The sequence below is a fragment of the Hemicordylus capensis genome, chromosome 5 (genome assembly GCF_027244095.1).
Source record: "Hemicordylus capensis ecotype Gifberg chromosome 5, rHemCap1.1.pri, whole genome shotgun sequence".
Classification (NCBI taxonomy): domain Eukaryota; kingdom Metazoa; phylum Chordata; class Lepidosauria; order Squamata; family Cordylidae; genus Hemicordylus; species Hemicordylus capensis.
The window spans coordinates 37,647,315-37,670,485 of record NC_069661.1 but is presented as its reverse complement, the minus strand read 5'-3'; the positions used below and the strand labels follow the sequence as shown (position 1 = coordinate 37,670,485).

The 23,171-nt window shown below is 45.9% G+C and overlaps 2 protein-coding genes across 8 annotated transcripts in view; one reads left to right on the top strand and one right to left on the bottom strand.

Moving 5' to 3' along the window:
* The first annotated feature begins 1,510 nt into the window (after window positions 1–1,510).
* CASP6 (caspase 6) lies at window positions 1,511–20,914 on the top strand. 6 transcript variants are annotated; one of them, XM_053256420.1, is made up of 9 exons: window positions 2,102–2,390; window positions 5,769–6,826; window positions 7,640–7,681; window positions 10,248–10,290; window positions 11,888–12,040; window positions 16,016–16,092; window positions 17,422–17,597; window positions 18,372–18,528; window positions 19,547–20,914. In XM_053256420.1, the coding sequence occupies exons 2-9, from the start codon at window positions 6,817–6,819 to the stop codon at window positions 19,783–19,785; spliced, it is 897 nt and encodes a 298-aa protein (XP_053112395.1). In that variant the 5' UTR covers window positions 2,102–2,390; window positions 5,769–6,816; the 3' UTR covers window positions 19,786–20,914. The 6 variants fall into 6 exon arrangements, with proteins under 6 accessions (XP_053112393.1, XP_053112395.1, XP_053112394.1 ...); XM_053256421.1 differs by lacking the exon at window positions 2,102–2,390 and adding an exon at window positions 5,215–5,230; XM_053256418.1 differs by lacking the exons at window positions 2,102–2,390; window positions 5,769–6,826 and adding an exon at window positions 1,511–1,593.
* MCUB (mitochondrial calcium uniporter dominant negative subunit beta) overlaps window positions 20,894–23,171 on the bottom strand; it is a 103,205-nt gene continuing 100,927 nt past the window's right edge. For both annotated transcript variants that reach the window (XM_053256415.1, XM_053256417.1), the window contains one exon: window positions 20,894–21,288. In XM_053256415.1, coding sequence (XP_053112390.1) covers window positions 21,211–21,288 — 78 coding nt within the window. In that variant the 3' untranslated portion in view covers window positions 20,894–21,210. The remainder of the gene's footprint in view (window positions 21,289–23,171) is intronic.

Genomic DNA, 23,171 nt, shown 5'->3' with positions numbered 1-23,171 from the left:
TCCCAGAGCTATTCCTGTCGTGTTAGAACATCTCAGCATGGCAGTGTCTCCTATTTCAAAAAGCTTGATTTTGCTAATTGCTACCCTTGTTAAACACACACACACACACACACACACCCCTCAGATTTCACTATTAGAAATCTGGAATATGATTCCCATATGGAATTACGAGCATGCATAATCTCAAAAGGGACTTTTGGATGGCTCATTGTCTGGGAATTCAAAGTCCACATGCAAGTGAGTCCCCAGGTCACCACTCCCTCTGCACTATACAAGGTCAAGATTCTGCTGAACTGTACCTATGACCATTACACATTAAAATGTACATAGTCCGGAAACTACAGTTGGTCCGGAATGTGGCAGCCAGGTTGGTCTCTGGGTCATCTAGGAGAGACCATATTACTCTTGTGTTGAAAAAACTGCACTGGCTACCAATACGTTTCCAGGCAAAATACAAGGTGCTGGTCATTACCTATAAAGCCCTAAACAGCTTAGGCCCTGGGTATTTAAGAGAACATCTTCTCCACCATGAGCCACACCACCTGTTAAGATCATCTGGAGAGGTTCATCTGTGGTTGCCGCAAACTTGTTTGGTGGCTACTCGGGAATGGGCCTTCTCCATTGCTGCTCCTGGACTTTGGAATGCACTCTAAAATAAAAAATTGAAATAAGAGCCTCCCGATCTCTGGCAACTTTTAAAAAGGCACTGAAGACACATTTATTCACCCAGGCTTTTAATTAGATTTATGGTTTTAAATTTTAATGTTGGTTTTAAATGATTTTAATGTTTAAATGATTTTAATTGTTTAATTGATTTAGTTTTGATTTTAATTGCTAATTGATTTTTTTTTTTTTAATGTAAACCTCCCTGAGCCAGTTTTGGAAGGGCAGTCAGTAAATAAAATAAAATAAAAATAAAATAAAATAAAATAAAGCCTCCATTTACAGAGGCCGTATGTTAATCATGTAATGAGGATCCCTGTTGGTTGCTTGTAGTAACTACCTCCAGGCCACTCAAACCTGACCGGTTTGAAATACAAGAGAATGAATGCCTGACAGCATGTATTTCTCTTTCTCTCAGGAAATACATGCTGTCAGGCAGCAAGCACTGCCTGAAATGACAAGGGGAGAGCTCACTCAGGCCATCCCAAGCCCGGGCCATGCCCCCTTTGCACATGACATCAGATGTCATCACATCACATCACACTCACCCCTAGTGAGCTCTCCCTTTGTCTTTTCAGGCACTGCTTGCTTGCTGCCTGGCAGCATGGAATTTCCCTTTCTCTCCCTTGCTGGAGAGAGAGAAAGAGAAATAAATTTTGCTAGGCAGCAAGTTCACTTGGGGCTCTACGGAGCCCAGATGTGGTGAGTTGGCTTGGGGCTCTTCTGGAGCCCAAGCCAGATGCCCCCATGAACATGACATCACACACACAGGGCATAACTAGAGGGACAGCCAAGTGGGGCCAGACACAGGCCGCAGTTCAGCTGGCTCCACACAAGGGTAGATCCTAGGGACACCAAAGTGTGCTGTGTGGCAGGGCATGATGGGTGCTGCTACCTACCACCCAACCCACCAAAGCAATGGGCAAGCAGGTGATTTAAAACAATTTTTTAACCTTTCCACCAAACTCTGCAAAGGATCTGATTTGACTGCCGCTGGGGCAAGACATTTCGGCCATTTTGTGTCAAGTTTGGAGCTCTAAATGAAATGCACAATCTGTTCCAGGCACATCCCGAGGGGCAAGGCAGTATTTGGTGTGCCTCACCTCAGGCACTGCCGTACCTTGGGCTGCTGCTGCTCCAAATGAGAAACAAAAGCTTGGAAGTTATATTTTGTTCTGTGTGTGTGTGTGTGAGAGAGAGAGAGAGACAGAGAGAGAGAGAAGGTCGGAGGAAGGCTCCAGGCATGTCTGCCTTGATAAGCGTGTATTTGGGGGTTTGAGGGATCACGGCCGAAATGCGGATCCAGAGGCAATTCAACGGAGAGGGAGCTGACTTGCGGCTGCACGGTCTGCTTCTTTGCTGTGGTACTACCTTCTCGCATGTGGCAGGCTTGAGCACGCGGGGAGTATGATTGCGGGGACAAGCCCAGACGGGCACTGTTCTGTATCCCCTTCCGAGCAGCACTGTATCATGAGACCACAACACAGCGGCGCTGGCTCTGTCTCTAGCAGAGTGCCCAGGCTAGGAAAAGAGGGTGGGCCGTGTGTAAGCTTGGAGGTGGAGAAAAGGCAGGCGGAGAAGGAGCTAGTCTCCTTCCAGGAAGCCAAAGAGAACCGTAAGCTGCAGAAGGAGCAGCAGGGTCGAGGTGTTTCTTTCCTTCAAGTCGCGGAGCAAAACTCTAGCCATGTCGACCCACAAGCGACCGAAAAAACCCAAGAATGGCTCAGGTAGGCGCCACAAAAGCGGATGCGGCGGGCTTTCCACAGAGGGGACTCTTCCTCCTCCCGCCGCCCCCAAAAGATGCGGTGGCGGCGCTCGCGGGTGGCGGAAGCGAGCGGCTCTTGCGGCGCGAAGGTCACGAAAGGTCTCTCGGGGTTGCCAAGAGGGCTCCACACCCTGCCCTTTCTTTCCCCACTCGGTGTTTGGAGAGCCTCGCAGCCGACGCTGCCTTCCACGTTACCCAGCGCGCGCGCCCCTTTTTAGCTACCCTGAAAGAAGTCTAGTCGGAGGGCTGTGTGGAGCGATGTCAGGGAAAGGGGCAGGGGCGCGCGCTTGGGGTCAGGCTCTCAGCAGCCCAAAGAGGAGAAGTACTCAGAGCATAGACTGAATGCCTTTTTCCTCGCCGAGGAATCAGCCACCGGCCGGGACCACACCTTTATAGTTGTATTTAACCTATCTAGAGTAGACTCCCCTTTCCACCAGGGCTAACTGGTGCGTGTATGTGGGGTTTACGCGCACACAGCAGCAGGCGGCACTGCTGGCGGGGGTTGCTTAGTACAAGCGGAAGAAGGGCTCCAAGAAGGGCATCGCTCTTCGCCCACTAAAACAAGCAAAGGAAAGCGCTGCCCTCCCTGCTGCCCCGTCGCGAGTGTGCAATTAACTGCTCGCCTTTTGTTCTTCAGCAGCCTGTGGTTTCCCTTCCCGGCTTGCAGCGCGAGGCGAGGTCTCAGTCCTTCGGGGCTGCCTCGCCTTCCTGGATACATTTGCTCCAGCCACGTACTCGCCGTAAAAACATGGCTGCTTCTTTACTGCCTTTTGTATTCGGCTTGTAGCCGCCAGGCTTCTTCTTTGTGGCTCCCCAGGGCAGAGTGTGGCCGCCCAAGGGCGTGTCTTGTTTATGCGATGCTGCCAAGCAGTCATTCGCAAGCACACACTTTTAATATTATTATTCAATGTTAGCTTTTCAATGAAAAGATTCAGTGAAAAAGTTGTCAAAACAATTAATGCATTCATAACCCACGGAATTCTCTGCCACAAGATGTGGCAGCCACTAGCCTGGATGGCTTTAAAATGGGCTTAGACAAATGCATGGAGGGCAGTTCTATCAATGGCTTATAGTCTGAGGGCTGTAGGTCACCTCCATCCTCAGAGGCAAGATGCCTCTCAATAATACCAGTTGCAGGGGAGCAATAGCAGGAGAGGAGGCATGCACATACCTCTTGCCTGTGGGCTTCCTAGAGGCATCTGGTGGGCCACTGTGTGAAACAGGATGCTGGACTAGATAGGCCTTGGGCCTGATCCAGCAGGGCTTTTCTTACCTTCGTAAACAACAGACAACTCATATACCACCCAGCGAGCTGGGTCTGATCAAGGAGGGCTGTTCTTATGTTCTAAAATGATTTACACAGAAAAAGGAAAATAAGATGGTTCTCTGTCTCCAAAGGGCTCATAATGTAAAAAGAAACACAAGGAAGACAGCAGCAGCCGCTGGAGGGACACTGTGCTAGGGATAATTGCTTTCTCCATGCTATTAAATAAGAGAATCAACACTTTGAAAGGTGCCCCGGCCTTTGCCCAGATAGCAGGGCTTGACTTGATTGTGCTAGAAACAGGTAGTAAAACAACCTCTTTGGCAAGACTTCATTTTGATTCAAAGGGAAACAAGCTGGACTATGAGACAAATATGTACTATGTCAAAAGCAGCAAATGACTTCAACTGCAGCACACTGGCTGGATCCAGAACACACAGTCTATTCATACATGTCACAGAATACACTAATCCAGTACTTGGGGAAAGTGTCAATTTTCTGCGCGAGGTTACGTGAGGTTAATGCAGTCTCCTAGCTTTATTTCCCGCCCCCCAGGAGGACACAACATCAAGGTGTAGGAAAATACCTTTTAATAACTGCAGTCATAAACTCTCAGTCACAAATTGATAGGGTGGTCACCTCCCAGCTCCAGACAGTCTTGGAGGAAACTGACTCTCTCTAGACCAGGCCTGCTCAATTTAGGCCCCCCAGCTGCTTTTGGACTACAACTCCCATAATTCTCAGCCACAGCAGCCAATAGCCAGGGATTATGGAAATTGTAGGCCAACATCTGCAGGAGGGCCAAAGTTGAGCAGGCCTGCTCTAGACCCATTTCAAACTGGTTTTTGGGCAGGCTGTGGAGTGGAGTCTGCCTTAGTCTGCCTTAGTCCCGTTTCCAACTGGAAACTGACAGAGGGTCCTTTTGGATCTCTAAGCAGCTTTCGGAACCATCCATCATAGTATCCTTCTGGACTGTCTGAGAGAGTTGGGAGCGGGAGACATTACTTTGCAGAGGTTCTGCTCCTATTTCGTGGACATATTCCAGATGGTGTTGCTTGCAGACTGTTGCTCTTCAAAACAAGAACTTTTGTATGGAGTCCTGCAGGGCTCCATACTGTCTCAAGTGCTTTTTAACATCTACATGAAACTGCTGGGTGAGAGATTTGGTGCAGGGTGTTATCAGTACTACTTGTATGCTGAAGATACCCAAATCTATTTCTCCATGTCAACATAATCTGACAGAGGCATAAACCTCCCTAAATGCTTGCCTGGAGGCAATGATGGGCTGGATGAGCGATAACAAACGGAGACTGATTCCAAATAAGATGGAGGTAATGTGTGGAGTCGGAACTCAACTCAGGAGACAACTTTGATCTGCCTGTCCTTACAGAAGGAACAGATACATAGTCTGGGAGTGCTTCTGTCTCCAAACCTCTCTCTGGTGTCACACGCTGAGGCAGCAGCTAGAGATGCTTTCTATCAGCTTTGGCTGATATGCCAGCTGCGTCCATTTCATCAGATAAATGACCTCAGAACAGGTAGTGTATATGCTGATACCCTCCAGACTTGATTACTACAATGTGCTCTATTTGGGGCTGCCTTTGTCCAGAAACTGCAATTGGTGCAGAATGTGGTAGCCAGGCTGGTCTCTGGGTCATCTTGAAGAGATCACATCCTATATTAAAAGGACTTCATTAGCTACCAGTATGTTTCTGGATAAAATACAGTGTGCTGTTTATAAACTATAAAACTCTAAACAACTTAGGACAGTGATATTTAAGAAACTTCTTCGTTATGAGCCCCACCACCCACTGAGATCATCTGGAGAGGTCCTTTTGCAGTTGCCACTAGTTCATCTGGTGGCCACTCAGGGGCGGGCCTTTTCTGTTGCTGCCCTGAGGCTTTGGAGTGTGCTCCCTACTGAAATAAGAACCTCCCCATCTTGGACAGCTTTCAGATATATTCTTAAGACACATTTATTCACTCAAGCTTTTTAACCAGAATTGTGGTTTTTAAATTGTTTTACTGTTTTAATTTCTTTTTAAATTTGTTTTGTGTTCGGTGTAAACTACCCAGAGATGTGAGTTGGGACTGGTGTACAAATATAAGAAAGAAAGAAAGAAAGAAAGAAAGAAAGAAAGAAAGAAAGAAAGAAAAAGATCCCTGCCTAATATTATAATCTAATAAAAACAGGACTCAAGAAGAATGGAGGGGAAGCCAAGAGCAAATTTAAAAGCAAATCGATAACCAGAATTGCATGTTGGAAAATATTTTTGATTATTTTTAGTATTTGTTATTGTTTTAGTGGCCAGCATCCAAACTAGTGTGCTGGTGCAGTGATGCTATGCTATGGAGGAGGGGCACTTTTTGTCTCTATTTCTCCTTCCCTCTGAAGCTGGCTGCGTCTTTTGCAAAAATATGTCCCTGAGGGTCATGCAATCCTCAGGGATATATTTTCGTGAGTCACAGTGGGCTTCGAATGGAAGGGATGCTTGTCCAAACAGTCTCTCCAACTCCGCCAACCCAGGACCAGCAGTGTTCACAGCATTAGTACTCTGGATATTGGACAGTGGTTTTCCTTCCAATTAAAAGTTACCTGAACACCTTCTCACCCAAAACTAAAAACAAAAATTCAAAAGGGAAACACAAAGGATGAAATGGATGGCAGCCAGGAAGCTTTCTGAAGGGCAGCATGGGAAGAGACACCCATGTTTGTTGCCTTTATTCCAAAGATTTCAACAATGACTAACAGGGGACAAAGAATTCCATGGAAAGAAATTTGAGCAAGTACTTGAATAATGAGAGATCAAAAGAGTGAGAGAGGAACCAAATATTGTAAAGACTTGAGCAAAAAGAACACCAATAACAAATATGAGTAGTGACCATAGGAACATAGAAAGCTACCTTTTACTGAGTCAGATCATTGACCCATCTAGCTCAGTATTGTCTACACTGACTGGCAGCAGCTTCTCCAAGGTTCCAGGCAGGAGTTTTTCCCAGCACTATCTGGAGATGCCAGGAATTGAACCTGGGACCTTCTGTATGCAAAGCAGATGCTCTTATCATTGAGCTACAGCTCCACTCCCAACCAGTGAAGGGAACTGTAAACATGCAGTAGGACACAATGAGAACAAGTAAGAAAAACCGTAATGTGTTTAAATATGAGTATTTTTAGCATTTTACTTGTAGTAGAATGGTCTAAAGAGGCTTGCAGTATTTCCACTTGGGAAGTGGCGCAGATCTGGGCAGGGGCGTAACAAGGTTGGAGTGGGCCCAGAGAAAATATTTTAAAATGCCTCTCCCCCCCCCCCACCGCCCCACTGAAGCTCAGCTCATGAAGTAATGAAATCTTAAGTGAGGCTGAATAGTGGTAACAAAAAGCATAATATGTGCCACAATAGAACATCATCCTAAATTATTCTTTAAAAGGTTTTGTAAATTGTGGATGATGCAAGTCATTTAATGGTACTAGAGAAAGACATGCTGTTCTGGTAGCTCCAGGGCTTAACACTCACATCAATTTTGGAGGATGAATACAACAGAAGGAAGCCCAGGTGGGTGCACGGCTGGGGGAGTCAGTCATGTGACTTGCCTCGGGGGGGGGGCAATGCAATGGGCCCAGACAACTGTCTCCCCTTGCCCTATTATAGTTATGCCCCTGGATCTGGGCCTGGGCTATACCTAGAGACAATGTAGGAAGCCCATGTTTGCCAGTCTGAGGTAGCTGAAGCAAGCGTTAAATACATACAACCCTCTGAAACCCACAACAGTCTTGTTTAGGTAAACAAGCAATGATCAGCAAGAATTCATAGTGCCTCAGAACCAACTGTTGTAATTGTATACTGCAGAAAGGAGTGAATTGTTGACTGTAAAAAAGCCCAACCTACATTTTTTTCCAACTAAACTGGGCTTACATTATATATGTGTGGTTTTTTTATTTATTGCAGAGCAAATCCATGTAGACAGCAAGTCTGCTTTACAGAGCAAAGGTAAAGTGTCTGGCATTCATCCAAAATATTATTGGAGGTTATATCTCTTAAGTGGCAAGAGAACAGGAAAACAAGCACCTCGCCCATAGGTAGAAGACAATGAATGTTTACTGTAGGTTGGTGGGGAAATGGGATAAAATTCATGGAGCTCTACCTTTACCTATCAGCAGCAAGTGGCCATAATAGGTAACTGGAACCTCAAGATTCAGCAGTAGTATGTCACTGAACAGCAGTGTCAGTGTGGGTATGGGTGTGGGTATTAAACAGCGGGGCGAGATGAGACAGGTAGCCACGGTGGGGCAAAACAGAAACATCAAGCACTGCACTTGCAGCTTGTTTTCTGCCTCTCCTCCCAGCGTCTGCCATTGGATCATACCAAAACATTTGGAAGCTGCATGCTATTATCACTTTGGTTGTAAGTATTCAGTCTTGATGGAGTGCTTTCCCAAATGAGACCACTTTAAGCTTTCAAAACATTTTGGCTCCTCTAATAATGTTTGTAGCTGACAATTCATTAATGGCAATTTATTAAAATACTAGTATTTTTAAGCCCGTTATGATAACGGGCGCTAGCTTTCTATCCCGTCTTTTCTGTCTTTCTCTCTCTCTTTCTGTCTCTTTCCCCCCCCCTTGTCCCCTCTCTCTTTTTGTTTTTGTTGTTGTTGTTGTCTCTGTTTTTGTTCTTCCTTATTTTGCTTATACTTTTGGGTGTGTGTGTGTGGATGAATAACGGCCAAAATGGCCCATGAGAAGGTGGCCGCCCCCGCCTATCGCCCTCCCACGCACCCAGCTGCCGGAGCCCACCTTACCCGCTCCAGCCCGAAGGAGAAGAGAGGAACTCGGGAACAGAGCTACTCTCTGTGTTAAGCTGCTGCCCATACTGTCGCAATGGACGCAATAGGCGTCCTTTGCATCCATAGCGGCAGTTTGAGCAGTGACTTAGCACAGAGAGGAGCTCTGCTCGTGAGCTCCTCTCTTTTCCCTCGGGCTGGAGCGGGTAAGGTGGTCTTCGGCAGCTGGGTGGGCGGGAGGGCGATAGGCGGGGGCGGCGACCTTCTCATGGGCCATTTTGGCCCTTAATCTTTTTTGGGGGGGAGCGGGGAAGGTGATTTTTGGCAGCTGGGAGGGCGGGTGAGCAGGCGGGGGCGACGGCTGTGAGCGGGCGGGGGCCTCGTTGGCGGCTTCGCCGCCACCTCGCCCAGCTTCCCTGTCCCCCGTCTCGGTCTTCCCCCGCCGCCATTGCCCTCGCCTTTTTCAGGGCGGCCGCTTCTGGTTGCCTCGGCCTCCTCTCGCCGTGCTGCAGCTCATGCTAATGGCTGCCCGTGGCTGTGGGACACTGGTGTCTGAGGTCCTGTGTCCCTTGGGCTCTTCTGGGCCTGCGCTTCGCGCAGGCCCAGAACAGCCCAGGGAGGCAGGGACGCAGATCCCCAACGTTCCAAAGCCACGGCCACTCACTTAGCCTTTTATTATATAGGATAGTCTGGACCGGTGGTTCTCACACGAATGGATAGCCCCTCTCCCCCTGGGTATGTGAGATATTTGTTGGGGAACAACAATCCACGCTAAGCAAGACTAGGCTGATTTAATTAGGGATGTGCTGAAACAGGATTCGGTGTTCAAGTCACGGGCACATACCTTTAAAATCATGCTGACCACGCAAATGGCCACTGTGCATGCACAGAGGCCATGTGTGTGCTGGCATCACACAGGGGCAGCTGGGAAATGCCCTGCCGGTACCTAGTCATAGCTGTGGGGCACGCTGCCATTATGGAAGTGGTGGTGAATGAAGGAGGAGCAGGTATGGACCTGCTGTATTCTGTGTTAAAGGGGCTGTGTAAGTTCTCGGTTTTAAAGGGATGTGTCCACGATTCGGACACCAAATTGCGTTTTGGCACATCCCTAGATTTAATGCCCCAAGGCACCTGCTGATCCATGTGATTTGTAAGGGGGACTTCCAGTTTGTTTCTGATGCTTTCCCATATATGCCATTAGGAGGAATATGAAACTATCCTATTTTCCCCCTCTTCTACCATGAGTGTTGGATTAGTATCCCAATGCACTTGTACATGAATATGTATGAGGATCTTTGCACACTTACCTGTGGAATATGTTAGTGAAACTGCTCCGGGGTGATTGGTAAACAGCCCGAAATCTACCATTTGGGCTATAGTAGATGTTTAGAAGAGAGGTCTGACTTGAACATTTTGAAAAACACTGCTCTCTAGACACCCTCTCAAGATTTTGGCTGAAAGCAGCAGTAATATTTATTTTTTATAAACAAAAGCAGAGTGTGTGTGTGAGAGACGGGGCGGGGAGAGAGAGAGATTGAAATAGGCAAATTCCTTTTTGGATTGCTAATCATCTTAAATTTTGAGGCAAGAGTTTGAGGAAGAGCTTCCAAACACCAGACTTATTACAAGTATTAATGCAAATCCAGATCTAATCTTGAATGGTGACTACGCAAACATTGTGCATGTGTGTGTGTTAGAAGCTTAGCTGAAACATACATTCAAGTGTATCTTTAATTATACTAATTCAAACATATTTTGAATTTTTAAAATTCTAGATGGACAGCAAAACCTCATAGAAACAGATGCCCTTGATGTAAGGTAAAGAGCTTTGATGCAAAGAGTGGCTGATAGTAAAAGAGAGAGTGTGAGAGAGAAGAAAATTCAATTCCTTATGTTTGTTGCTGCACTATGTCCTAGTCATTTGTTTTACCTTTGAAGAAGTGTTTTGAAGAGAGTCAAAGCTTTGACTGAGTTCCCCTCCTACACTCCCCAGACCTGTGTTTAGTACTTGCTGCATAGGAGAGCCTTTTCTTTATTTTGCTCCTAATGATGAGGGAACATTGGTTGTTGTGGTGCAGCTTCAGTTTAAAAAAAAGACTTCGGGAATGCTTAAAAAAAAGTTCTCCCTGCAGTCCTGGGAAAGACACAGGATATGTTGGGTAATGTTATCAGAGGCTCCATTGCAGCAGCCTCTGAAAAAACTACATTTCCCAACATACTCTATGCCTTTCCAAGAACTGCAGAGATATATTTTTTTAAAGCATTCAAGAAGTATTTTTTAATCAGGAGCTATGCTGTAACAGCCACTGCTTCCTCGCCATCAGGGAAAAAAATAAACAAAAGACTCTCCTGAGTCCTGATCCTGCCTGGTAAGTATTAAAGCAGGAATCAGGGGACTGGTGAGAGGGAATGTATTTCAAAACTCCAGGGGACAAATCAGGGCCTGGAATGGATGCTGGTTCAGTTTGAGTCAAATAGGGCCCAATCTATTCAGTAGTTGAAACTTAACACACCCCTTTTAGTCATATTATGTTCATGCAGAGATACTAGAGGAGAGCTGGTATTGTGGTAGCAAGCAGAGGCGGAGCCACCATTGGGTGAACAAGTTCAAAGAACCCAGGCCGCTGCCCCAGGGGCCACGCCTCATGGCCCCGGAACACCCCCCCCCCACGTCTGATGTCAGATGTGGGGGCCGTTATTTCACTCTCAAATGGGGCCACAGAGGGCTCATGCTGAAATTGGCCCATGCTGTGTTGGTAGCACGGCTGGAGTGACTCTCCCTGCCTTTTAAAGGCAGGTAAGGTATGCCTTTTAAAGGTAGGGAGAGCCGCTCCCGGCCTCACTGCCAACGCAGTGGGGCTGATATCCCTCCCAAATGGGATTGCATGGCCCTGTTTGGGAGGGAGATTGGGCTGCGCTGTGTTGGCAGCGAGGCCAGAACGGCTCTCCCTGCCTTTAAACCCTAACCCTTTAAAGGCAGGGAGAGTCGCTTCGGCTCGCGCTGCCCAACTCAGCATGGGCCGATCTCCCAAACGGGGCCAAAAAAAATCAAAATACTTCAAGTTTTCTCTCATATCTTTGTCTCGTAACCGATAAGAAGATTTAGATACATTGGCCAAGATCCAAAGAGCGAGAGCTCCTTTGTTTGAAAGTTCAAATTCATTTGATTGAAGTTTTGGGCTTCTTTTTCTTTGACTGGCAGACACACACGCTGTTATCATGAACTGTTTTTGGAACTCTTCTCCATTTCAAAAGTAGATTGATTTTTGCCATCTGAGACTCTTTTGGCATGCAGAACTAGTTGTACAGTTTGGGGTCCAGGCTATTGACTTATTTGAATTGTTTCAGCAGAGGTATATGTGAATGAGTGAGAGAGAGACTGTGTTCGTTAACTGAGACGCTTCTTTTTAAATAGAAACAGCCATCTCTTTGATCCAACAGTAGAGTATAAAATGAGCCACAAGAAGAGAGGACTTGCTCTGATTTTCAACCACGAGCGGTTTTTCTGGCATTTAAGGTTACCAGAGCGACGAGGCACTCTTGCTGACAGAGACAACCTGAAACGCAGGTGAAGACATGAGATTTTTGTTCTTTCATGTTTTGTTTAATAGGGGTGGGGGCTGGTCCAGTTAAGCTTTGTGTCATAAAATCAAAGGTTAACATACACCTAGTGGCTGACATCCTAATGCTGTGTGCATGCTCTAAAAATAAGCATGCATGTATCACGAATCCCCAGGCTTCAGAAGTGCAGCCACACTTGCACAAAAGCTTAAATATCATAGAGCTCTCCCAGTGCTCTGGGAGCACTCAGACTGGAATGTGTTTCCGATCTCACAGAGTGCTTCTGGAACACTGGAAGAACTCTGAAGTATGTGCACTGTTGCTTGTTGATGACTTAGCATAATTTTGGGCAGAAATGCCACATCAGTGTAAACTCCGCAGTAAGGAAAAAAGGCTGAAAAATTGCAGAAACCCAGCAGAAACACCACATTGGCATAAACGCTGCAGTTAGAGGGGGACATCAAGTATTATTTTTTCAGTTGTGTTGAATGCTTAAAATTCTACTGCAGCTTGATCCTGAATCCTCGAGTAAACACCCCAGGCAGCAATAAACAACTTTTAATAACGTGCCCGCCATGGCCTTTCTACCCACAATTACAGTAACTGAGATAGCTCCAGCAAAGCTCTTGAATAAAAAATATCTGGAGCAAAGCTTGTTTAGTACTTCAGTATTTCCTGGTTTGGATGCTGCCACTGCCATGCTCACCCCCCATTTCAGAAGTGCAGCGATCAGTGCTCAGGCATTTGTTTGAAGTAAGCACACAGCGATAGTCAGGATGCCAACCAGTATCCCCAATGAAAGACAGTATAGTGTAATGAAGTCCATAATTCAGAACTTTGGGCCAGTTCACATCATTGAGAACTGGGCTAACTCGCCTCCCGAATCACTCACTTAGCATGCTCCCAATTTTTTTATCGTCTGCAAGTGGAAATCCTGGTTAAATCCTTGAAAAACGATTGTGTGCAGTGTGGGAGGCTTTACTTAGCTAGCCTTGATCTGATCCTACATCAATAATTCTGGCTAATCCATGCCAACCATCGTGGCACATGATCATTTCCAAGTTAACTGACATTTACACTCACAGATGAGTGAAGATCAGGAGTGTGCCAGGTGAGCTATCCTGGATAAGCAATGAGCCCAGTTTTTGGTCATATGAATCGACCCTTTGAATACCTTGCAATAATGGAACACCATAGTGACTTTACTTAGGCTTCATTGCAACCCTACCAAGACTAGCACTTGATAGGGTTGCAATGAAGGCCTTGGAAAGGATATTTAGATTCCATGACATGTTTACACCTACAAAGATTAGAATCGTTCAGACAATGGTTTTCCCCGTCTATGGATGCAAAAGCTGGACTTTGAAGAAGCAAGATAGAAAAAGCATTGACTCTTCTGAACTTTGGTGCTGGAGAAGACTTTTGAGGATACCATGGACAGCCAGGAAAACAAACAAATAGATCATAGAACAAATTAATCCAGAATTTTCACTCAAGGCACAAATGACCAGGCTCAAACTATCATACTTTGGACACACTATGCAAAGATCCAGCTCCCCTTGAAAAGTCCATAATGCTGGGGAAAGTTGAAGGAAAGAGAAGAAGATGACCAGCAGCAAGGTGGATGGACTCGATTATGACAGCAATGAATGCACCACTGAGAGACCTTAAAGGCAAAGTTGAAGACAAATCATCCTGGAGAGAATCTATCTATGTGGTTGCTAAGAGTCGACACCGACTTGACAGCACTCAATCAATCAATCAGTCGTGACTTTAAAAGCTTTCTAGCCTCATGAAACCCTTTCCATCAACTTATCTACCACAAGCCATTTGCACTTTGCAGAGAAATGTTCCAAGATGTGTACAGTTCATGTGGGATGCTGACCAGGCCTGTTGGGCCTTTCTGTCACCCCATGTGATCTAGAGTATATCTTAGTCCACCTAGACTAGAACCACTTAGTCTCCAGTGGCTGGACATTGTGGGACAAGGGACAAAGGGTCTTCCAAGGATGTTTTTTTAAAAAAAATTCACACCAGGAAGGGGTTGGTAAGCTTCCAGAGAACACCAAGGCTTCCCCAACACAGTTTAAAATCCATTGCAGATAGCAATAGCAATAGCAATAGCACTTACATTTATATACCGCTCTATAGCCGGAGCTCTCTAAGCGGTTTACAATGATTTAGCATATTGCCCCCAACATTCTGGGTACTCATTTTACCAACCTCGGAAGGATGGAAGGCTGAGTCAACCTTGAGCCCCTGGTCAGGATCGAACTTCTGGTTACAGGGCGGCAGTTTTACCACTGCGCCACCAGGGGCTCCTGATAGATAGGGAGATAGGGAGAAGGAGCCTGTGAGAGCAGAAGCACCATGCTGATTGGGCAGTGGGGATTCCATATGCACATGAGGAGGAGCCTGTGGCATTGTGGTGATTGGGCAGTGGGGATTCCCTATGCAGATAAGGAGGAGGAGCCTGTGATGGTTAAGGTCAGTTGGAATGCAACTGTTACTGGTTGGAAGATGTTCGTGAATGTAGAGGAGAGGAATCTATATATATATAAGGATAGTAGGTAAGGGGCTGCAAAAAGACGGGTTGTGAGGGAGGAAAGAGCCCCTTCAGAAGGAGAATGCCATTGTGTGAATTAAATGAGGAAACAAGATGAACAAAATCTGTTAACTCAGGAAGGGAGGGAGGGAGAGAGGAAAAAAACATGAAGGGAGGAGGAAGAAAGAGTGGGGAAGAGTGAGTGGAGGAGAGAGAAAGAGAAAAAGAAGGGAGGAAGAAGAGAGACAGAAGGAAGGGCAAGGGACGGGCCTGAACCTGTCAGCAGCCTGAGGGAAATGAGCGGCCATGGCAGCACTAGCAGCAAGGAAGGGCCCAGTCAACCACTGCTGCTGTTTGGGGCTACCGAGGCCATTGTCAGAGGGAGGCAGGCAGGCAAGGGATGGGCCCAGGCCTGTCAGCGGCCTGAGGGGAATGAGCGGCCATGGCGGTGGCAGCAGTGAGGAAGGACCCGGTCAACTGTTGCTGCTCCTGTGAGGAGGAGCAGGGCTCAGGTGAGGGTGGGGAGGTCTCTGGGGATAGAGGGCTGCAGCTTGGCCAAAAGGCGGCAGCAATGCTGCAGCCACGACCAAGAAGGGTGAGGAGGATGGAAGCAACCGGATTGAGGAGAAGAATCAGGAGTGCAGCTCAGGTGAGAGTGGGAAGATCTCTGAGGTGGAGCAATCAAGTACTAATGAGCAGATGCTCTAGAGCGTGCAAGAGTTCCAGCATTGAAGCAGAGAGAAATAATGGCGGCAATCAGGATGCAGAGTGGGAGGGCTGGCAGGTGAAGCCTCTCCAGCCAGAAGACGTGGGTGGACGGCGGGTGAAGTCCCGCTGGCCAGGAAGAGGAGATGGTGGTGGGGAGAAATAATGGCGGCAGCGAGGAGGTGGGCAGATGGCGGGCAAAGCCCTACCAGCCGGGACGAGGAGGTGGGAGGCAACAGTGGGATGCCCTGGCCCACCCAAAGGGGAGAGCTGCGGGGGGGGGGAGCGGGCAAGAGGGCTGTAGGGGAGAGCGAGCGAGAGGGCTGCGGGGGGATGCCACAGGCTCAGTGCACAACTGCATAGATGCTCTGTGTGGGGTCAGCTAGTAAATACGAAGTATTATTTGTATCCTACTAGAATCATTTGCAAAGTTGCTTTCCTTTTCTGTGCTATTAAGATCAGGCTCACTGAATTATTAAAGAGTCTCCAAGTTGCTTACCTATGTTAAATAGCCTTAGTTCTTGTGATATATATATATAATATGCTTTTACTGCTGTTTTGGAGAACTCATGCCATGAGAAACTAGGTATTTAGTAGTGTGCCACACCTTTATAAAGAGGAGCTTGCTTCTCTCACTAAGCAGGGACAACGTTCCAGAGATTAATACAAGGATAACACTTGTAGAAAAATCTGATAGGACACTAAAGTGAAATACTGTTGTGTTTATAATAGCTTAACAGAACTTGGATTTGAAGTGCAGTGTTTCAATGACTTTCGGGCAGAAGATGTGCTGCAAACAATTTACAATGGTAGGTTACTTTTCTATTGTATTTTCTTGGGAAAATGCAGATATACTCACACTATAGCTTTGTTGGAGAAACTGGCCTATATCCAGACTAGTGCTGTTCTAGTGCAAGGATACAGCACAAAGAACAGTGTGTCTGTTCCAGACTAGTTTTTTTTACAAATGGAAGATGTTGACAAGTGGCACGGCATTGCACATTGTGCAGTAGGTTGCACAGCCTTGTAGAACAACCTTGTGTGTGTCCCAGGCAAAGTCTTTTGCCTTTGCACAAACTAGCAGCTGTGCAAATTGTGGAGCACCACAACTTCACACAGCTCTGCCAGCTTCTTAAGTGCACACAACTTCTCTTCTTGTGCTAGCACAACACTAGTCTGGATGTCAGCCAGTGGGTTTAGCTAAAGAGCTTTATCAAGAAAGTGTTTTAATGTAAACATGCTTCTAAGACGGAAGAAAAACCTCTGTTGTTGCATTAACATTCTTAATATTTAATGAATCAAATACTCCACTGCTGTTGATGACTTAGCATAATTTTGGGCAGAAACGCCACATCGGCATAAATGCCACAGTAAGGGAAAAAGGCTGAAAAATTGTAGAAACCCAGCAGAAATGCCACATCGGCGTAAACGCCGCAGTGAGAGGGAGACACCATGTATTACCCCCCCCCAGTTGTGTTGAACGCTTAAAATTTTACTGCAGCTTGATCCTGAATTCTAGCGTAAACGCCCCAGGCAGCAATAAACAACTTTTAATAATGTGCCCGCCATGGCCTTTCTACCCAAAATTACAGTACATGAGATAGCTCCAACAAAGCTCTTGAATAAAAAATTTCTGGAGCAAAGCTTGTTTAGAATTGCAGTTTCAAACTGGTAAGCCAGGACACATTGACTAGGAGAACTAGTGTAATGGCCAAGAGACTGCAAATCAGTACTTGCCTGGTTTGAATGCTGCCACTGCCATGCTCACTGGGTGTCCAAGGACTCCTTGCTCCTGCGGTGCCACCATAGCAACATTCAGTGAGGAATAAAGGCCTCTAGCAAGACTTTCCTAGCTCATGAGACGTGATTGGTGGGAGGTTTTACACTCCTAATGAGAAGTGCTTCAGGGGTCCAGATGTTGGAATTGGACTCTTGTGTGTGTGCATGCGCACGCAGGGGGCGGGGGGGGGGGGGCTAGCTCAATTTTCCTGAACCCCTTGGGAGGTCCTAACTGCCAGTCTGAGAACCCCCTGAGTTAAGGGATTGTCGCCCACCGCTACTTACTAGCAAAGTCACTTATGCATACTTTTAATGATGGGTTTAAAATGATTTAATGTTAATGATCATCATCTTTGCAGTATCTGCCGCTGAACATGAAGACGCTGACTGCTTCATGTGTGTTTTCCTGAGCCATGGTGAAGGTGATCATATTTATAGCTATGATGCCAAAATACAAATACAGTCATTGACCGAAATGTTCAAAGGAGACAAATGCCCAAGTCTAGTGGGGAAGCCAAAAATATTTGTAATTCAGGTGAGCTTATGGAGTTAATGAAATCCTGAGTTATGCTGTAACAAATAAAAAATAAACTCTACTGAAAATGCAGAAGATGACATTTGAAGAGTTTGTTGAAATTGTTTGAGTGCAAAAATGTAACACACAAATTTGTTTTACACAAACGTAAAACACAAAACCAACCAAGCAGCCTCAGTCTGAAAATTTAGATGGAAATAAGTTATTTGCTCTTTTTATAGTTTATTCTTGGCCAGGGCTCAGGAGACATGTGTGTATTCATGGATAGCATTTTATGGACAGATAGTTTATCTTTTCTTGTGGGTTACAGAATCACTGCTTAGATTTTGCCAGAGTTTTATATATTGCATTATGCATAAAATCTGTGATGTGTAAAATAGGCTCATTTCTAAAAAAATAATTCTTAAAACAAATTAAAAACCTTCTTCTGTGTTTTTAAGCTGAAGCCCTCTTGCTAAAAGATTCCACTGTGCATAAAGTAATTGATTTTCTATTGTGTGCATATCAACAAACAGAGAACTTTTCCAGGTCTGCAAGCAAGTAAGGGACAGACAGCATTAGGGGGCCAGCATGATTGGGTAATGGCTCAGCTGACCCAAGGCCACCTCTGTGCCCACAGCCTTCATGTTGTGGAGCTGCTCACCCACGAAGGCAAGGGCCCACGAATAGCAGATTGCTAGGGGCCCTCTAAAACTGGCCCTGAAAGAAAGTGTCTCTTTTAGAATGGTTTTCAGCTGCAAGACATATTCTGACAGGCTTGTTTCCCAATACTAGGCATGCAGAGGAGACAAGCATGATGATCCAGTCCTTGCTCGTGATGCAGTAGATAGCACTGAAGAGTCAGAGACTAATGAAGTTGAAATGGATGCTGCCTCTGTAAATACATTGCCTGCTGGTGCAGACTTCCTCATGTGTTACTCTGTAGCAGAAGGTAAAACGTAGCTTTCTACTTCAAATGCCTTGAGTGGTTGTAACCTGACAGCAGTCTGTCTTTTTGTCCCACAGACATATTTGTAGATGTTCTTAGCTTACAAGACAAGATCCTTAAAATTTAGCCTCTTTGTATGTGTGTATTATTGGTTTGTCCACTTGATCCAGCTAGATATGAGCCCTGCCTGTCATCTTGGAATGATTGCCACCCAAGCTTTCAGTGTATTTCCTAGAGTGAAAGAATGGGGTGAAGGAGCTGGTCCCTCTGTGAAACTAATGATCAAGCCGTGGCAAGCAAAGAAGCTCAAGTGCATGCACATTGGACTGCCTGATGCTTGCAGGGAGGATAAAAGCAATTGTGACACTTGCGTTGCATGTACAAAATACTCAAGACATCTCATTTCTACACTTGGTGTGAGGGTAATATGGAAAGCATCCATCAGATTAATAAAATGTATTGGAGGGAATACTACTCATGAGATTTGCAGATAACACAAGACAGAGGTATAGCAAACACCTCAGAAGACAAAATTCAGAGTGACTCTGATAGCCTGGAGGACTGAAACTAACAAAATGAAATTCAGCAGAGGCATGCAAAGATCTGCACTTAAACAGAACAAATCAAATGTACATAGGCATAGGATGGGGGATACTAGGATGGGCAATAATACTGTACAGGGAAAAGGAATTTCAGGATTGCAGTCACAAGCTGAACACGAGTCAGCAGTGAAATACAGCTGTAAAAAAGGCAAATGCAATTTTAGACTGCCTTACAAGAACTATAGTTACTAAGTCATTAGAACGAATAGTTCCATTTTATTGTGCACTTGTCTCACCCAGAGCTCCAGTGTCCCATTCTATGAGCTGCACTTTGGGATGCAGAGAGGGCAGTGAAGATGGTCAAGGGCAGTGGCATTGCTAGTGTGGGGAGGCTATATTTAGTGGGGGTTATGAGAACCAAGCCATTTCTTCAGACATGACAAAAACTTTGAACCCTCTTTCCCCCCACTCCTCAATAGGATACTATTCTCATCGGGAGACTGTAAATGGCTCTTGGTACATTCAAGACCTATGCGAAATGATCAGAAGGCACGGTTCTTCCCTCGAGTTTATGGAGCTACTGACGCTGGTTAACAGGAAGGTGTCTCACCGCAGAGTTGATGTGTGCAAAGATATTTCTGCTATAGGAAAAAAGCAGATTCCATGTTTTGCATCTATGTTAACTAAGAAATTGTATTTTTACCCCAAAACTCAGTAAAATGGTAGACAACTAAGCCTTTTTTTTTTTTTGCTGTAAACACACAAATTCTTGAGATAGATTAAAGTGTTTAGTCAGGTTGACTAATAACATCAAATTGTTCTGATTAGTTCAAGTAGGGCTACTTGCAGAACGAAGAAGTGGAAATTCTGTCAGAAATATTTGGTGAAATTACCAAAAAAGAGAAATGGTAGAAAGCTGCAAGTAGAACCCAATAGAAGGCTTTAGACTGTCCTTGAAATTTTGTCAATTTAGCACCTCAGGCTTAAGTACATCCATGTACTCTGCACTTGAAACTGTTTGATTACATAATAGCCTCAGGGAGTTTTGGAACATAAACATTACCATTGACATTCCAGTGTTCATAAAGCAGTCAATCAATTTTTTTCTATCTTCTAGTTTTCACTAAGTGATTTTTGTAGGCCACTTTGTAGTGAGATTTTATACTTTCATATATGTAAAAATGCATTAAAGGGAAAGGATGCCCACAGACCTGCTGCACCTATCCCCTGCTACTTTAGTCCTGGCAGATGGGAATAACTATGCAATGGCAGCTTACACTGTAAGGGAAACGGGGCCACAGCTCAGTTGTACAGCATCTGCATTGGATGTAAAAGGTCCCCGTTTTGATCCCCAGCATCTCCAGATTAACTCCTACTTGAAACCTTGAAGAGCTGCTGCCCGTTTACTGAGTTAGATGGACCAGAGGTCTGACTTGATATAAGGCAGTTTCCTATGTTCCTAAGATCTCTTGGCATCTCTTTCCTAGTGTTGATTTCCTCTCCAATTATGCCTGGGCGGTTCGGCTGCCTGACCTGATGCTGGTGAGGATCACATCAGTGGAGATGAGTTGTGTCCCCTACTACACTACCATAAACCTAAAAATACATTTTATATGTTTACAAAAACCATTGAAGCCTGCCCAATAGCTTTTCCATGTTTAGACCACTGAATAGGTCGAGGGCAGTTTGTTGTTGCATAGGTTCTAAATTTTTAGTCAGAACTATTAATACTGAACACCAATAGCTACTTGAAAATTAGGAAGAACTGTGTCAATGATGCACCATTATGAAAATGTCTTTCAACAAATTGACCTCAGAATAAAATAAACTTTTTAAAAAAAATTGCATTTATTGTCTCTTACTTCATCAAGGACAGATTAATAATCCAAGGTTAGCTGCTGTTTGTACATCTTTTATTTTGAACCATGTTAAGAAGTTATATACATAGAGAGTCCTACATAATTTCTGTAAATTATGAAAAAGAAATCCCAGTTATCAGAAATAGGTTTCCGTCAGGCATTTTTGTAGGTTTCCCAACCCCTTTAAAACAAACAATAAAACACCTCCTATGTTGGTCCAAAATAAGCAGTTTCTAAACTTCTGAGGCAATTGAACAAGGCTAATACATATAGTATATCAAAAGTTAATGTTTGCCACTTATTTCTTGGACTGGTAGGCGCAATTGCAGGGGGTTCCTGAGCCGTTTCAAGGATTCTTCCACCTGTCAGATGTGAGAGAAAAACATAGGTTAGCTTTCAGTTGTAAATTCATTTCAGTCCCCTGACATTTCAGTCTACCGGGTCTGCCAATCCCCACCCCTTCTCAATATGCCCCCTCCCTTACCTAGTGGTGGCAGCAGGGGCAGTTTATGCAGGTAGCTGGGGGCAATGGGCTGGCTGAGGTGGCTTGTTCGCTAGGTTCACCAATCCACCACCTGAGATAGCTGACTCAGTGTGCTTCACTAGCGAGTCATGATTTACCTTGCTTTTCTGAGAGGGTAGCGTAGGTGCAGGTCAGGGCAGCGTAGGTGCAGAGTTCCCAGTTTCAAGTTAATGCGTCCGCTCCAAGAGCGGAAAGGGAGGAGTGTCAGGCAGCATTATTCCCTCCTCCTCTCCTTGCGATTGGCTGGCTCTGTGTTTGGGCTCAACCACCCCTCCCTCAGCGTGACTGAAAGGCTCAGCAACAAAGGAAATGCTGTTGCTGGGCATCAGCCACCATTTGCCTCACTGCTGAGCCTGTCAGCTTGAGGGAGGGGTGGGCTAAGCCTGAGCCAGCCAGTGACTGAGGACAGGAGGAGTGGGGTCAGGCCAGGCCAGGATGTGGAAAACAATTAGTTCTCTGCCATGGGATGTGGTGATGGCCATCAGCTTGGATGGCTTTAAAGGGGGATTAGACAAATTAATGGAGGACAGGTCTATCATTAGCTATTAGTCTTGATGGCTATAGACTAGCTCCAGTCTCAGGGGCAGGATGCCTCTGAATACCAGCTGCAGGAGAGCAAGAGGAGGAGAGGGAGCATGCTGTCATCTCTTGCCCAAGGCCTATCTAGTCCAACATCCTGTTTCATACAGTGGCCCACCAGATGCTTCTAGGAAGTTCACAGGCAAGAGATGCTCTCTCTCTTATAGCCATCAAGACTAGTAGCCAATGATAGACCTGCCCTCCATGAATTTGTCTAAGCCCCTTTTAAAGCCATCCAAACTAGTGGCCATCACCCCATCCCATAGCAAAGAATTCCACAGATTAATTATACGCTGTGTGAAAAAGTACTTCCTTTTGTCAGTCCTAAATTTCCTGTCAGTTTCATGGGATGACCCATGTTTCAAGCATTGTTCATGGGATGATTCCTAGTTCCCACCAACCTTGGCAAGATTTACTTGTCTTATTAATCTAAACTAGCTCAACCCACACAGAATATCTGCACGCCAGTACTTGATTGCTCCCCTCACCTTCTACCTCAGCCCCCCTCACCTCAGAGATCTCTCCACCCTCATCTGAGCTGCACCCCTGATTCTCCTCCTCCATCTGGTTGCTTCCATCCCCCTCACCCCTCTTGGCTGTGGCTGCATTGGTGCCCATTGGCCAAGCTGCAGTCCCCTATCCCCAGAGACCTCCCCCTCCTCACCTGAGCTCCACTCCTGCTCCTTCCCACAGGAGAAGCAGTGGTTGACAGGACACTTCCTTGCTGCTGCCACCGCCATGGCCGCTAGTTCCCTCAGGCTGCTGACAGGCCTGGGGCTGTCCCCTGCCTGCCTCCGCCAATGGCCTCGGCAGCCCCAAACAGTAGCAGTGGCTGAGTAGGCTCTTCCTTGCTGCCAATAGGTGCTGCCATGGCCCCTCGTTCCCCTCAGGCTGCTGACAGGCTTGGGCCCATCCCTTGCCCTTCCTTCTTTGTCTCTTCCCCTCCTTTCTTTCTCTCTCCTCCACTTGCTCTTCCCCTTTGTCTTTCTTTCCCTCCCTACTTTCTCTCTTTCTTACTCCCCCTCCCCGAGTTAATAGATCTTGTTCATCTTGTTTCCTCATCTAATTCACACAATGACAGTCTCCTTCTCCTGAAGAGGCTCTTTCCTCCCTCAAGACCACTCTCTTCACAGAACCCTGCCC